The 15,473-nt window shown below is 52.2% G+C and overlaps 1 protein-coding gene across 3 annotated transcripts; it reads left to right on the forward strand.

Annotated features, from left to right (window-relative positions):
* On the forward strand, positions 1–13,222 carry LOC116437955 (myogenesis-regulating glycosidase-like). Of its 3 annotated transcripts, none has more exons than XM_032096358.1 (2): positions 1–106; positions 6,983–13,222. In XM_032096358.1, the coding sequence occupies exon 2, from the start codon at positions 7,108–7,110 to the stop codon at positions 9,142–9,144; it is 2,037 nt and encodes a 678-aa protein (XP_031952249.1). In that variant the 5' UTR covers positions 1–106; positions 6,983–7,107; the 3' UTR covers positions 9,145–13,222. The 3 variants fall into 3 exon arrangements, with proteins under 3 accessions (XP_031952249.1, XP_031952250.1, XP_031952248.1); XM_032096359.1 differs by lacking the exon at positions 1–106 and adding an exon at positions 151–266; XM_032096357.1 differs by lacking the exon at positions 1–106 and adding an exon at positions 289–2,735.
* Positions 13,223–15,473: the final 2,251 nt, after the last annotated feature.

Below are 15,473 nucleotides of genomic sequence, written 5' to 3' on the forward strand. Positions count from 1 at the left end.
GGCGGGAGCCGGGGCGGGGCGGGCAGCGCCCAACCCCGGAACCGCGCTGAGCCCCGCGCCCGGAGCCCCCCGGGCCGGCAGACCCGGCTATGGCCCGGCGGTGCCGGTGAGTGAGCGGCTCCCGGGGCTGCGCTCGGGGCGGGGGCGGGGGCGCAGCCCCGGCTCGGGGGGTGCGGGAAGAGGCGGGCGAGGGGCTCCCCCTCCCGCAGACCCCAGGCTGCGGCATCGGCGAGGGCTCGGGAAGGCCCGCGGGGAGCGCGGTGAAGGTACGGAGCTTTGCCCAGACCTTGGGGTGCGAGCCCTCCGCACCCCGCCGGGCAGGGGCCGCGCGAGTTCTCCGGTAGGTGGGAGTCTGCCTGCCCGGAGATGAACGGAGCCGGGAGACACGTCCCCGGCACGACTCGCAAAGAGCAGCTTCAACTTTTGCCGCTTGATAAGATGCTTGGTAGTGAAAACTTTGCAGATGGTTGTACGCAGCTCATTGTGCTGTGTGCTCGATTGGGTTTGGAGTGGGTTTTGGGACAGCTCTGACCTCGCTGGCCATGGCAAGGAGTGGCCAAAGCTGTGTTAGAAAGCACAAATGCTTCTTCCCCTTTTCCCCCCTTACCACTTTGGGATACCCATGATGTCCAAAGGCAAGTGCCTGGCACAGCAGACACCCACAGCCCAGTGGAGAATGACGTTTGTGAGGCTGTGTGGCTGGATCTGCACATGGAAAAGCTGCACGGAAGCACTTAAAGGGATTGGTGACTGCGTTTGGGCCAAGGTTATCCAGAATCACTGACGGTTGGATACAAATTCTGGGACTTGTGTCAACAGCCCAGCATCTTGAGCCATCCACAGCTCTCTGGAGCTGCCAGTGCCTGGAGTTTCATGGTGACTCGATGACTGGAAAATTGGCAGGGCTGTGCCAGAGGGGCGTGCTTAGGTTTCCATTTCTCCCCCATATCATGTTGTAGCACTTGGATGTTGGGGTGGGCTCAGGTTTCAGCCTGCATCAGCATCCGAAATGCTGAGCGCTCCCAAAGCGCTGAGTCAGCTCTTCAGAGAAAGAATCTGCGTGGACAAAACGGGGCACTGGGTCCCACTTACAGGGTGGGTTGTCTTGGAGGACAGAGATGAGCAGTGAGTGAGATTGACACCCACTTTGGGGAGAGGCTGTTGGAGTGATGGGGTGGTAGATGACACACGTCTTGTACCAGCCAGAGTTGGGCTGGGGACCAAGAGACCTTGGAAAAGACACCAAAATCTTTGTGGCTATGTATCTTACATGGCAAAAGTAGCACATGAAATAAGCTAATAGCACCACTGTTTGGTGTTCTGCTTTTGCCACTGTTCGGCACGAGATCTGGTGGCCCTGTGGGTGCTGAGGAGCTGACTGCTGGGCTCAGGGTTACCCAGTGGACCACAGTTTCAGAGCCCGGCTCTCTCCAGCTCCCACAGAACCTGTAGGGCATCTCCAAGGTGGACAGAGGCATGTCCTTAAGGGGAGAGCCCTGGAGCTTTCTCTCCCTCATGTCCAATGCACTTTGATACAAGTGGACCAGGAGGACTCACTTTGTTTTAAAGTCTCCACAGATCTTTGCAGCTCAGATAAATTCAGGCTCCCTGATGTGCCTCTAGGCAGGGGAAAGAAGAAGCCTCTGGTCATGGTTTAGTCATGAGATGAAAGCACCACGAGCTGTGTGCAGGGTTACAGTGAAAACCCAGTTTATTAAACTTCATCTTGGTAATTAGCACGGGGTGAAGAACAAAGAAAGATGATATTGTAAAAGGGGAATTGTCAGGGGTGTTAAATATTAAGTCATCTGCTGCCAGAATTGGTTCCCTGTGGCTGCTTTGTATTCATGGTCAAACACTGGATGAAGTGTCTGAATGGGTTTGGAGCATCACTTGACACTGGAAACTTTAAAAGACAAAACTGGGCTGCAAAGTCACAATTCCTATAATAAAGGTGAAAGCATTTAAGGCTGGGCAGAGCTAATGCCACAGCTTCAAATCTCCTGCCTCCTCTCGCAGACAGAGTGAGGTGCTGGCAGCCTGTCTGCACTTTGCAGATGAGCTCTGTATTCACACGGCCACCTTGGATTTGGGGTTTATCCTCCAGGTGCCCAGTGCTGTTTAATCCTATCTTACAAACCAACCAGCACCAGTGGGGCAGCTTGTTTCTTTTCACACGAGGCAGCCTCATTACTCTTCTGGGTCATGACTCTGCTTAAAATCACAACATTTGGGGAAGAAAAGAAAAATCACCCCAAACCTTGGGTTGGATTAGTCTTTTTTCCCTTGTGCTTTCTGATTCTGGCGCTCTTGTGAGTGCAGGGAGGGGATGCGCCTTCGCCGGCCCTTCCCGCCCACCTGGCAGGGAGGTGAGATGCCAGCCCGGATCCCGGGTGTCCGCGAGCGGAGGAGGGTGGAAGCGCGCTCCCGTGTGCGGCCGCCCCTCCTGGCCGGGCTCCGCTCGCCTTGGCACACCCCGGCCGGAGGGTTGGCTGCTCACACATTCGTCACGGTGCCTGAGAAGACAGCGGTGACGTGCTGGTCCCCTCCTCCTGCCCGCGGACACCCGCTGCTCACGGAGCGGCCAGCTCGGAGCCCCGGAACGCCCCACGTGATGGAGAGGATGGAGCTGCCGGGGACGTGGAGATGGAGCGGTGCTCCTTTTTCATGTGCTTAAAAAGACGACTGTGGTGGAGCCAGGCGGCAGGCAGGGATCCCCAGGAAGCCATGGCTAGGTAAGTACTGGGGCACCGTGCCCCGGAGGGTGAGCTGCCTCCTGCATGGGCCTCTCTGTGTCCAGCAGCCGGGTGCGGTGGAGAATTTGCAAAAGCCCTGACAAGAAGGGTCTGTCGCTTTGCAGGAGGGGCAGAGAGCTCCCCCACCGCAGCATCTTCAGGAACCCCGCAGGTCAGGCAGTGGGTCCATCCCTGTTCTGACCACAGCAAGGACGGTGAAGGTGGAGGATCCCCCAGGGCTCAGGGGCCGGGTGTCTGTGCCTCACGCATGCCCCCGGAGGTGGCTTGAGTGTTGCAGAGATAAACCCAGAGCCTCAGGGTGATCCATTGTAGTATTTGGGGGAATCCACAGGATTAGGGAGGGAATGAGTGCTTCTGATCCATGTGGAATCAGGGTGTGTGGGGAGCAGCCCTGCGCTCTGTGCCTGCGTTGTCACCAGGTGCCTCCACCCATCTCACCTGCTCCCATCAGCGCCAAGCGGGAGGAGCAGTGATTTCACCTTATTTGACTCCAAAAAGCCCTCCACAGAACTCCAGTGCTCTGCTGCACACCCCTCCAAGGGAAATTAACCCCCCAGGAAGGGTTTGTTTGTCCCCTGTCTCAGGTGTACAAAGTCCCTTTGTCAGGGCAGGTTCCCTGCAGGGGGTTTCAGACTGGACACATGGAGGTTTTATTGCCTCCACAGCTTTTTTGCGGAGAAGAAATTTTTCCCTTAATTTGCTGTCCTCATTCCCTGCTCTTGTGTGGGATTGGAGATGCCTCCTGGTAAAATCTGCAGTGTTTCTGTACTATTTCCTGAGCTCAACTCCTGCCAAGATGTTTGGGGAGGAGGCGGCAGCACCTTGCAGTGGAAGAGGGAGGGTTTCCTGGCATCCCGGTGAGGGAAGTGGGTGTGTGTCTCCGGCAGGAGCTTGGCCCCTAGCGCAGTTCAGACCTGACCCTGCCAGGGCAATAGAGACCAGTTATATGTTATTGACCCTCTTTAAATGAATGTCCTAATTGCAGAGTGGCTGGGGTTAGTGGTGCTGTGGGTCTCGCAGCTTGTGGTTAGCGGTGGTGTTGGTAAAAATAGAAGCGGTCAAAAAATGGATTTTTATTTTTACTCTATAAAGTGTGTCCTGCTCAGATGTTTTGCTTTCATCTTGAGTTGAGGCAAGGCGACTCGCTGCTTTCACAGAACACAGAGAAAAACCTTTGTTTTGAGTCAGCTGGGAAGCTCCGGCGCAGCAAGCTGCAAACATGCTGTTTGACTTTGACACTCTCCCTTCTAGTTTTCTTTTTTTTTTTCCCTGAGGAGTTAAAGGTCGCCACAATGTCATCTTGGAGCAAAATAACAAGTTAGCGTTACACAAAAAAGAAATTGTTGAAACAGGCAGTGCATGAGCAGGCACCTCTGCGGGCTGCAGCTTGCGAGTGAGAGGCGGAACGCATCTCCGGGGAGCCTGGGAGACTTAGCTCTCACCTGGGACGGTGCCAGATCTCCCACTGGAGAATGTACATTCTGTTAACAAGGCAAAAAAATAGAGGGCACAGACCAAGATTGTTTTTGGAGATCTCCTTGGCCCATCACTGTGCTGGGTGATGTCTGCAAACACCCTTCTCATCATCTTTGTTAAAGTCATGTCCAAGTAGGCAATGTTCCTCAGCAGCCACAGGGTTTGATCCTGACCCAGCCACAGCAGTCAGAGCAGGATTAAATCCACCAGCTCAATCACTCAGCTTGCACATCACTCTGAGGCGGATTGGTGTCCAAGGGACTCAAGAGGCTGCAAAACCTTTCTTAAAAACCACATTATTTCTCTACTGACAGTAGCAGTGATGGCTCCCTCATGTGTGCCATGAGCTCCAGTCCATGGGGGGGAAAAGAAAGAAACAGCCTAAAAATAGAGCAGCTTCGAAGTAGTTCATAAATAATAAGCCAGCTTCCTGAAAGGTAGATAAAAATCCAGAAATTCCCTGAAGCCGTGGGAGCTGCTGTCAATTTTAGATGGAGCCTCAGTAGCAGTATCAGATATTTCTTGGGCTTAAAACCCTAAATGAGAATTGGCAAAGAAAACATCATTTTGCCCTCTTTTTTATAAAGAAAATGTGAAAACTTTTCCCAAATTATTTGCAAGTCCTGCTTGGTGAAGGGTGCATTTTATTTTTTTCCCCCTTGACCTTTGCAGTCCCCAGATAAGGCACAAGTGAGATAGAGGCATGGCTCTGGAGTGACAGGTATTCGTACGTCCCTCTCTCTCTGGCATCCCAAAACCTCCCAGTGTTGAGAGGGTGAGGATTTATTTGGGCTCAGTGTACCCATCTGTATTTCCAGTATCATCCTGCCACTTGCAGCTTCACTCAGCTGTGCTGGTTTTAGCCAAAGTCCTTCTGCAAACCTTCCTCCCCGCCATCCCTGGGATGGCCCTGTGCTGCTTCTGGTTCACCCTAAAGCCAAGGAAGAGTTGAGAGAGGGATGAAAGGTGTATCCCAAACACAGCCTCATCCCACCACCACCTCCTCCCTGTCTTTATTGCCCAATTTGGCTTGGCTCAGCTGGTCTTGCATCACAAGTGCTGGGTGGTGAGAGCCCTGTTGCCCACCTGGGGGGCAGGATCCAGTGCTGGGTGACACAGTTGGAGTGGTTGGAGCTGTCCCCAACCCGTTCCCGAGCTCCTCGCTGGCAAGTGAGGGCTCTGTGGGAGTTGGCCATGGGACAAGTTGTTTAACTAAACCTATCGCCTGTTCAGGCTAATCGCTGCCTAATGCCTCTGTAATCCCATTTAAAGCAACTGGCTGTCTAGAAAGTTACTAACTCCCAGGGGAAGGTTAGAATGACCTGCCTGCTGCAAGGTCTGGTCCAATACCTGCTTCAAGATGAAGAATATAAACACAGAATGTTTTGTTGAGCCTGTGCACAGGTGCTGCAGTTTGCACATAGCTACAGTGGAGCAACAAGGCTTAGGTGGTGTTCAGGACCCCCTTCTGCTTTACTTTTCCTTTCTTGGATCTTTTTGAGGCACAGAGAAATACGTGTTCTGGATTGCCATGTCTATTGCAGGGAGAGGGTTCCGTAATTTATTTTGGATCTTTTTCTTCCTTTTTCTTAAGAAAAAACCAATCTCTTTAGAGGGAATCTCTGCAACTGGTTTCATTTGTGCAGAAAAAGAGGTTTTTTCCTTCTGGTTTGCCCACAGCCAGCAGGTTTACAGCCCCAGAGCTTAGGGAGGAACCGGCTGTGTTTGCTGGCACCAGGCAGATATCAGGCAGCTGGTCTGCAGCTTTGCAGCTCCTCTCCCTCCCCTATTCCTCCAGCAGCTGCGTTTGCTTCTCACTCTCCCATGTCCTTACTTTACTTTTCTCCCCTGGATCCCAGGCGTTATGCTTGGCGGAGCCCAGCCAGGCTGTGGCCAAGGAAAAGCCATTAGGCTCTTGGCACAGCCTACTTCCCCGGGGCCACTCAGGGGGGAGTGGGCTGGAGCTGAAACATAGCCTGGAGCCTTGCTGGATGGAGGAAGGGCCCTTTGGAGGTCCTGCACTGCTCACTTACTACAAGGTTAGCTTTTCTTTCAGAAAAGCTGGAAGTTCTTTTCTACCCAGAAATGCTGTAAAGGTCTGAGCACATGGCAGGAGCCAGCCATTCTGTGCCACTCACCGCACCCCCTACATGCCCCCCAAAACCAGACATGAGCCACCGGTACCCCAGCCCCATTTGGCTCACCGTGAGCTGTGGAGAAGCAGGTATTTACCCACTTTGACTGCAAAGCATCACCCAGGTGGAGCAGCTGGAACATGCTTGGGACAAGGAGGGGATGTTGCTGCAGATGAATTAAATCTGCCAGGGAGGCAATATGATTAAAATTAGGAGTGGCTGTGTGGAATTCATTACGTGGTGTCTTTTATAGCTCTTAGTTATCTCTGTCTCTTAAAGACACTGTCAGTGAGCTGATCTGGTTCCTGTTCAGCCTCCTTCTACTTCCACCCAGTCTCCATTCCTGCCTCACTTAAAGTCTCCCCAAAACAAAAAAACACTAATTATGGCAATTATTTGGTCCTTGTTGCCCCGTGGTCGTTCCCTGTGTAGGGCTCAGGCTGTTCTCTGCATGTGTTGTCTTGCCTGGAGTAATTGGAGATGGTGTCTGGTACTTGGAACACAACACCTGGCATGTCACAGACAGGCAGAGGGAGCCGGGAGGAGCAAATGGATGACACGCTGTCCCTTGATGCAGAGGTTCTCTCAGACTATTTATATCCTCTCCTTTTTCAGAGACGGATGTTCTGGGATTCGGTGGAGGTGGGAGCTCTCCTAACAATCTGTTGTCTTCTCCTGAGAACCCCAGGCGTGCTTCTTTCCTACTCCTCTGCAGAAAGCTCTAGAGAAAACGCAGCACCATGTACACTTTCCTGCCAGAGAGCTTCACACCAGTGAAGCAGAAGCCCTCCAAGGAGCTGAGGCCCATGTTGGGTGCCATCTTGCTGGGCCTCATCCTGTTCATTGCCGCAGTGGTGGCCTGGTGCTACTACACGGTGTCCCTGCGGAAGGCGGAGCGGCTCAAGACGGAGCTGATGGACCTGCGGGCGGACGGCTTCATCATCCGCAACCAGCACGGGGAGGTGGTGTTCCGGCTGGCCTTCCGCTCGGGCAGCCTGGACCTGGAGTCGTGCTCCAAGGAGGGTGAGATCCTGAGCTGCTCGCGCTCGAGCCGGGGGCCGCTCAACTTCTTCATCCAGACGGTGAAGCCCAAGGACACGGTGATGTGCTACCGCGTGCGCTGGGAGGAGCTGGAGGCCGGCCCGGCCGTGGAGCACACCATGTTCTGGGAGGACGCCCACTGGTACGGGGGCTCGGAGATGAGCACCCAGCACTGGCCCATCCGCCTGGCCGGCTACCAGGAGCCCGTGCCCTACGTGACCAGCGACGTCTACTCCTTCCGCGACAGCTTTGGCGGCATCCTGGAGCGCTACTGGCTCTCCTCCAAGGCGGCGGCCATCAAGATCAACGACTCCGTGCCCTTCCACTTGGGCTTCAACGCCACTGAGCGCACTCTCTTCTTCCAGGCCCGCTACAAGGACTCGCCCTACAAGCCCCCACTGGGCCAGCAGCCCTTCCCCGAGCTCAGCTACCGTGTCTGCGTGGGCTCCGACGTCACCTCCATCCACAAGTACATGGTGCGCAGGTACTTCAACAAGCCCTCCAAGATCCCTGCTGAGAACGCCTTCCGATACCCCATATGGTCCACCTGGGCCCTCTACAAGAATGATATTGACCAGGATAAACTCTTGCGATTTGCTGAAAAGATCAAGAAGTACCATTTTAACTGCAGCCACATTGAGATTGATGACATGTATACCCAAGCCTATGGGGACTTTGACTTTGACCCTGTCAAGTTCCCCAACGTAACAGAGATGTTTGCAAAGCTGAAGGAAGATGGGTTTAAGGTCACTCTGTGGACTCATCCTTTCATAAACTACAATTCCTCCAATTTTGGTGTGGGGATTGAGCGTCAGCTGTTTATCAAGGAGCCGTCAGGGCGGCTGCCGGCCATGGTGGAGTGGTGGAACGGCATTGGGGCCATCCTGGACTTCACCAACCCAGCAGCCCGGGACTGGTTCCAGAGCCACCTGCGCCAACTCCGGCACAAGTACGGCATCTCCTCCTTCAAGTTCGATGCGGGTGAGACCAGCTACCTGCCCAAGCAGTTCAGCACCTTCCGCCCGCTGTCGGACCCCAGCATCTGGTCCCGGCGCTACACAGAGATGGCCATCCCCTTCTACGAGCTGGCTGAGGTGCGAGTGGGATACCAGTCACAGAACATCTCCTGCTTCTTCCGCATCATCGACCGTGACTCTGTCTGGGGCTATGAGTTGGGCCTCAAGTCCCTCATCCCCACTGTGCTCACCATCAGCATGCTGGGGTACCCCTTCATATCTGCGGACATGATAGGGGGCAATTTTTTCCCCAATAAGACCAATGGGGCAGTGGAGATCCCTGACCGGGAGCTGTACGTGCGCTGGCTGGAGCTGTCGGCCTTCATGCCCTCCATGCAGTTCTCCATCCCGCCTTGGCTCTACGACAAGGAGGTGGTGGAGATTGCGCAGAAGTTCACAGAGCTCCATGAGTCACTGGTGGCCCCGCTGCTGCTGGAGCTGGCGGGGGAGGTCACCGACACAGGCGACCCCATCATCCGTCCCATCTGGTGGATCTCCCCCCGTGACGAGGCCACTCACCGGATTGACTCCCAGTTCCTCATCGGGGACACCCTCATGGTGGCCCCGGTGCTGGAGATGGGCAAGCAGGAGCGGGATGTCTACCTGCCAGCGGGCAAATGGCGCAGCTACAAGGGGGAGCTGTTTGAGAAGACCCCGGTGCTGCTCACTGACTATCCCGTTGACCTGGACGAAGTTGCCTATTTCCTCTGGGTTTCCTAACAGGCTTCTTCATCAGCTTTGGAATAACCATGCCTTACCTAGGACTTTCTAACAAATAATAACTCTAATTGCACATTTCATTTGAGACTGGGGTGGAGGAAGGGAACTAAATAGACTTCACTGTTCTTGGGGATAATTTTTTTTTATTTGGGGATTGGTCTTGATTTTTTTAATTTGGGTCTGGTGGTAGGCTCTGATTGGATTACAGTAGGCAACAATTTATCTGGTTAGGTCAGAAAGGAGTTGTCGGTCTGTCTGCAGACATGTAGTAAACCCAATATCTTTTCAGTTCTCAAGGATTTCAAGAGTTGGAAGTTGGTTAGTGCCAGTGGGGAGCCTTCCTAGTCTTGTGGGAGCACCTGGCACTGGATATGGAGGCGTGTGCTGTGGGAGGGTTGCTGCAGCACAGCCTGCCCTAAGTTTTATAATATGGCAAATATATTCAAAAGGATATTTTTAAGACCATAAAGCAAAACAGCATTACATATATATATACACACTTTTTTTTCCCCCCTTTTCCCTGGCACAGCACTGAACTAACAGTTGCCCCATGCTCCTGTTTTCCTGAGTACCAGACAGGTCAGGTCACTCAAGTGATATCCATGTGTTCTAACTGAATGGGTTGCTTATTTCCTGCTGGGACAGCTGCATCCCACCTGCTCACCCATTTGACTCCCTCTACAAGGCTCTTGCCTCTCTGTGTTTTGCCCAGGGCATCAACATTGCCTTTCCTAGAGCAGCACTGCCTGTGCCAGCACATCCCATTTTTTAAGCATTTATGACCCCACTTAGTTGCATGATTATCCTGCTGATACCATCCTTTTTGGTTTTTAAGGACAGATGAGGTTTATTGCTGGCAGAAGGTCTGCCTGGAGCAAAGCTGTCCTCAGACACTCCATGCGGCGCTTCCCTGGGAACAGCTGGTTCCCGTGAGCCACACATGTCTTGGATTGACAGTGACGTTTGCTGATAGCCGGCTTGCCTGTGGGTGGAAAACACCGGCTCTATGAACTGATGGGTCTGTGCCAGTGGGTGTTCTCACTGCACCCACAGAAATGTTCTCATATAACATGAAGTTAAGCTAATACCCATCTCAGGTCGCCATTAAGAGGTGATGATTTTGTTGAGGGTTTTCCTGAGTCAGCCCTCCTCTCTCCCTGGGAGAGTCCCAGGGACCTTCCTCACGCAGCGTTGGTGTTGCTGGAGGTGCGATTGCTGTCACAGGCTTCTAGAGGGCACATGGGGTGATGGGATCCTGCACCCCAAGTGCCCAGCAGCTGCCTCTTTGGCAGATTTCCCATTTGGTTTTGTATGGGAAAATGAATTTACAGAGACCCAAGGCAGGGCAAACAGGATTGAAGTCTGGCAGCCTTTTTCCCTAAGGCAAGAATTCCTGGCTGTGCCCCGGTTGGGAACATGTGTCAGCCCCTGAATTTTTAATGAGCTTCTGCAGAATTGAACTGCAATGGCTGGGAAGGGTTGGGGCACCCTGCCCAGGCTACAGCCAGCCAAGGACAGCTCAGCGTCTCTGGGGCTTCTCCTGGGATTATGTGTGGGCTGGGCATGGGTCTGGCACAAGTCAGCCACCCAAGGTGATAGTGCATGTTTTGGGTAGGGTTGGGTACCAGTGAGGATCTTTCTCAAAGCCCATCTCCTACCACAGGGCTTTTCAGGAGGCAGAAAAGGAGATGCGCTAAGCATCTAAGGGTTGTGATGGGGTGCAGGAGGAGAAATTCAGCTGTTAGGGGCAAAATCTGAAGAGCTTTTATAGTTAGGAAGGAAGTGAGGAAGTCTGGTTTGATTGATTCTTTGGAGCATCACCTTAAGACCTGTATCTGCCCTGTATAATTTCATCTCAAAATGAGATGTAGGGGAGCCTTATAGGTCCCTGTCCAGCTAGAGCACAAGCATTTCCTGAAGCCTGTTTGTTTCTCAGGCTTTTAATTCTGAAGGACTCAAGTTTCTTCCCGGCCACCAGTGCAAATAACGGTTATGTTACAAGTTACAGACACCCTCTGGCAAGGAGTTAATCCTGGAACCTCAGTGTCACTCATCAGGGCACTGGCAGGACTTGGTCCTTGCTTGCAGGGTGGCAGTGAAGGTGAGGAGATGAGACTGGCCAAAGCCTTCAAGAAGGGCCGGGTGTGGAGGGGGCTTTTGCAGCCCCAGAAGTGCAGGAAGACCATGCTTTGAGAGGCTCCAGCTCTTCCCTTTCAACCTTTGCTCATGAAATACTTGTCATCCTTTGGCTTGGGAGCATTAGGTGGAGGAGATGTTGCTGCGCAGCTCAGCTGCCAGTGCAGAATTGGGATCCTTGGCACAGGACTTCACGGGAAGGATCCCAGCATGACCATGAGATATTGCCTTCTCTTCGCCTGGTTCCGTGCCACTCAGTGTATGCATCACTAATGAGGAATGAGGCTGCGTGAAGAGAAACATAGCATCCCTGTTAGTATCCTTCTACTATTAAAATGATGGGAGCAGCCAGATGAGTGCCTTCAATCTCCTTGCAGTGGTTTCAGGCACTGTCAGGAAGGTCATGGAGGAAATTCTCCATTAGACACACTGTCTTCTTTCCCCTCCCCTCAAAAGAAAGGATTGTATTAACAAAGTTATAATTTTCTTTTATTTAACTATGCCAATGAATGGGTAAGATTATAGAGTACCCTTATTTTTCTAAATGCTGTAATTAGGGCGTAAGTGTCCATGGCTGTTCCATGGTCCAGCAAGGAGAAGGGTAAAGCTGCTGAGAGGACTAAGAGCTGATGTTGGGGATAGGCTCAGCAGTGCTGCCTTAAGCTGTCTCACAGGCTTCTAGGTGCCCTTTCCATCCAACTTTTTACCAAAACCACTATTTCTAACACTATGCTGTAGTACTGCAGGACTTGAGGATCTCTCAGACCTTGCAGACCAGAAACTCTGCACAGATACCTTGGGAACTGCTGCTAGGGATATTTCTCTGATTTACACCATGGGTCACTGGCCAAAGCTGGGTTTAGCTTGTCTTAGCCAAGAAAAAGGCCAAAACCAGGTTTGGGATGTGGATTCAGCCTTTTCACACATGATGCTTATGTGATTGAATTTTGAAGCTTGCACTGTTGTGTATCAGGTTTTCTGGATGCTTGTGTTTGTACATGCTGTCCTATGTCTGACTGTAATGTTGGTGGGTCTGTTTTTAACCACTTTTCTAATTTCTAATTGGTATGAACTGTAACATGAATAGCCTTGATTGAGATAAAATTTTGGAAAACAAAAAGAAGTTTAACTATGTCCATCTGTACCACGTTGGTGGGGCTGGTGGTTCAGGGAGATTTGGGGCTTTTCTTACCCTAGTCTTTACTGAAATCAGGGTTGAGATTGTTGTTTTATTTAAAGCTTGCAGCCTGCAGCTTTGATGTATGTTTTAAAAGGAGAAGCTGGCAGTAACCCCACTCTTGTGTTTGCAGTGGTGGCAGACAATCCCATTGGACTGAGAATTGTACTCCCTTGGGTCCTGACAGCAAAGAGACTAGCTGTGCCTTAGGGCTGGCCTGGAAAAGGCCATGTCCAGGTGAACCCCAATGTTTTGTCAGCTGCCGGGGGTGGGGACCATACACACCAATTGGGTGATGCCCCTATTCTACTGACATTCACCCCAAAAAAGGCTCATCAGCACTGATTCTGGGGGGGTTTGCTAGTCCATGCTGCTCTCAGAGGACACATACTTCAAGACTGTAGGGGATAAGCAAGAGGAGCCTGTTCTCCACTTCTCTTGGGCAGTCCAGAAAGTCCTTCTGACTGTCCCCACAGTCCCCCTTTCCAGATGGTACTGACAGCAAGGACACGGGTGGAGTAGATGCTTGTAGCTATGGGATTGCCAGAAATGGAGCATGTGAGACTCATTTAGGAGCCTGCCTTGCCCCGCATCACCCCCTTTGCCCCAAATAATGTTTTTCCTTCCTTTCTCATTGTTACTGCACAAACCATAGCTACCTTGTGCCATTGGCATCAATAATAGTGGCCAACACATACAGTGTGGCTTGAGGGTTGAGAGGGACTTCGTTTCACTCCTTTTGCAACAAAAGACATTTTCCCAGTGCTTTTTCTTTGACTTCTTCCTTGGGTGCAAGTGGCATCCATACACTTGGCTGATGATCATATGGGGGATGAAGCTGGCACTGCTGAAGACCTGTGGGCAGGTTGGCAACTTAAGAGCACTCACAGCCTTGCAGGAGATCCTCAGTGATGCAGAGGTCCTCCTGAAAATCAGTGCTTTGGGTTTGAGTTGGTTTACATCCTCCCAAAGCCTGTTGCAGTGTGTAGAGATGGTGTCTGAGGCTCACCGTGACATGGGGACAGTGAATGGGGTCAGCTCTGTGCTGGGTCCCAGCTACATGGCAGTGCTTGAAAACACATCCACAGCTGTGCATTGCACAGGGAGAAGTGTTAGTGGCAAAATCCAAACCCCAGAGGGGCTGCAGCAAAAGCCCAATTTGTTGCAGACTGGATTTCAAGGAGGTGCCTATGGGTGACAGCAGAGCAGTGGCTGCTGGCCCAGAAGACCCGCTCTGTGAGTGCATCCACGCCTGCCTGAAATCACAGCTTTGATTAAAAGTAAGGAAGAAGCCAACAGGCAGGCTGGGGGGGACTCCGATGAAAGGACAAACTGACAGCAGCAGAGTCCCTTTGGGCACACAGCTGGATGGTAGCCTCAGGAAAAAAACAACCTCCTCAATCTGGGCGGGAGCTGCCAGCCTGCAGATCCCTTGTGCTGGGAGAGCCATAAAGATGGTTTGTGCTGACACAAAATCCCAGAGGCCAAGTAGAGAAAAACAGATTTTTATTTGTTTGGGTTTTTTATTTTCCCTGTAGGGCTGAGTGTTTTTTAGCTCAGCAGTCATCAAAGATTAAGCGCAGTAAACTCCCCATGCCAAAAAACAGGCAGGCTGTGGTAAGCCAAATTCTGGGGGAGAGTCCCATGTCACCAGCACCTCCAGGAAGCAGCTCGTGTGCAGCACTGGGAGTGCAAAAAATCAACCAGGACTGAAGCTTAGCAAGGCAAACAAGACGTCCCTCCAGCAGCACACAGTCCCTGTGTGGCAGGAGGGTGTAGAGAGGTGGCTGTGGTGCCACCTGCTCACAGGATACCTCCAGCACCTGTGCCCTGTGGCTTCCTGTGGCTTCCTGTGGCTCAGCTGGGCAGCAGGGAAAGGCAGTGAGGGACAGATTGGAAAGGAATGGGAGAGACATTTTTGCAGCCATGGTACCAGGCACCCCATGTCATTCCCAGAGTTTGGAGGAAGTCTCAGTGTTGCCTGGTTTTTTTCCCCATCGGCCTGTGGTGCTGATGGGTGGCAGAACTGTGTGAGCATGCAGAGCACACTGATCACAGGGGCAGAGGTACTGTGTGAGGGTGATGGAGTCTGGCTCTCCCACCTCTCCTCAGCACTGTGGGCATGAACTTTGCAGAAAACTTTTTTTTTAGTGCATCAACAACAGCCAGAGCAATTTTTCTGGGCCACCCTGGGACCCTCTGGTTCCCCCAAGACCAGATGTCAGGGACCGCTTGGGGCTTTGAAGCAGCAACTGAGAAAGAATTCAGAAACACTTTCTCAGCCTTGAGGGAGAAGCATCGTTGGAAACTACTATCCTGGCATGGGAGAAAGCCCACTATAAGGATTCAGTGGTACTCTGTTAACCCTGAGCACAACTGCCAGACTGAACATTACTTTCCCTTTCACATCCCTGATTAAGGCAGGTTTTCCTTCTCTGCTGCCACACCAGTGATAGCATTACTGCAACTCCAGCTGCTTTCAGGGGCATCTAAAAGATGTTCTGGCTCATCCCACTTGACACTGCTGTTGTGTCCATGAAGGGTCCTCGTGGCACAACGGACCCACTGATGGATGACGGGTTTGAGCCAGTTTTGGGTCTGCCTCCCCTGGGCACCAAACAAGCTCTCAACTGAGTGCAATGTTCTTTAGACATTTTACTTACTTTTTGCATGGAGCAGCTCTAGGGTAAACCCCTAAACAAAGGAGCTTTCTCTTGCCCTGGGGCTACACACAGCTTTATCTCTCAGGTGCCTACTGATATGCTGGGGTCAGCAAAGTGATCCGTCTCTCACTTTGGGAAGGCACATTGCAGCCCAGGGACTCCTGGATTCCCTTAAACTGCTCAGTCATGTCAACTTTAAATTTCTTTTTTGCTTAAAACCAGCAGGGAATGTTGGACTAAGAGTGGAGAGCATTTCACAGCCAGCCTGGTTACCCCAAGTCTCCAGGAGCTGCTGAGACACCTTCATTCTGCAGAGGTAACCTCTATGGGTAGAAGGATACAGAAGGATCCAC

This window comes from Corvus moneduloides, chromosome Z (genome assembly GCF_009650955.1).
Source record: "Corvus moneduloides isolate bCorMon1 chromosome Z, bCorMon1.pri, whole genome shotgun sequence".
NCBI classification, from domain to species: Eukaryota; Metazoa; Chordata; class Aves; order Passeriformes; family Corvidae; genus Corvus; species Corvus moneduloides.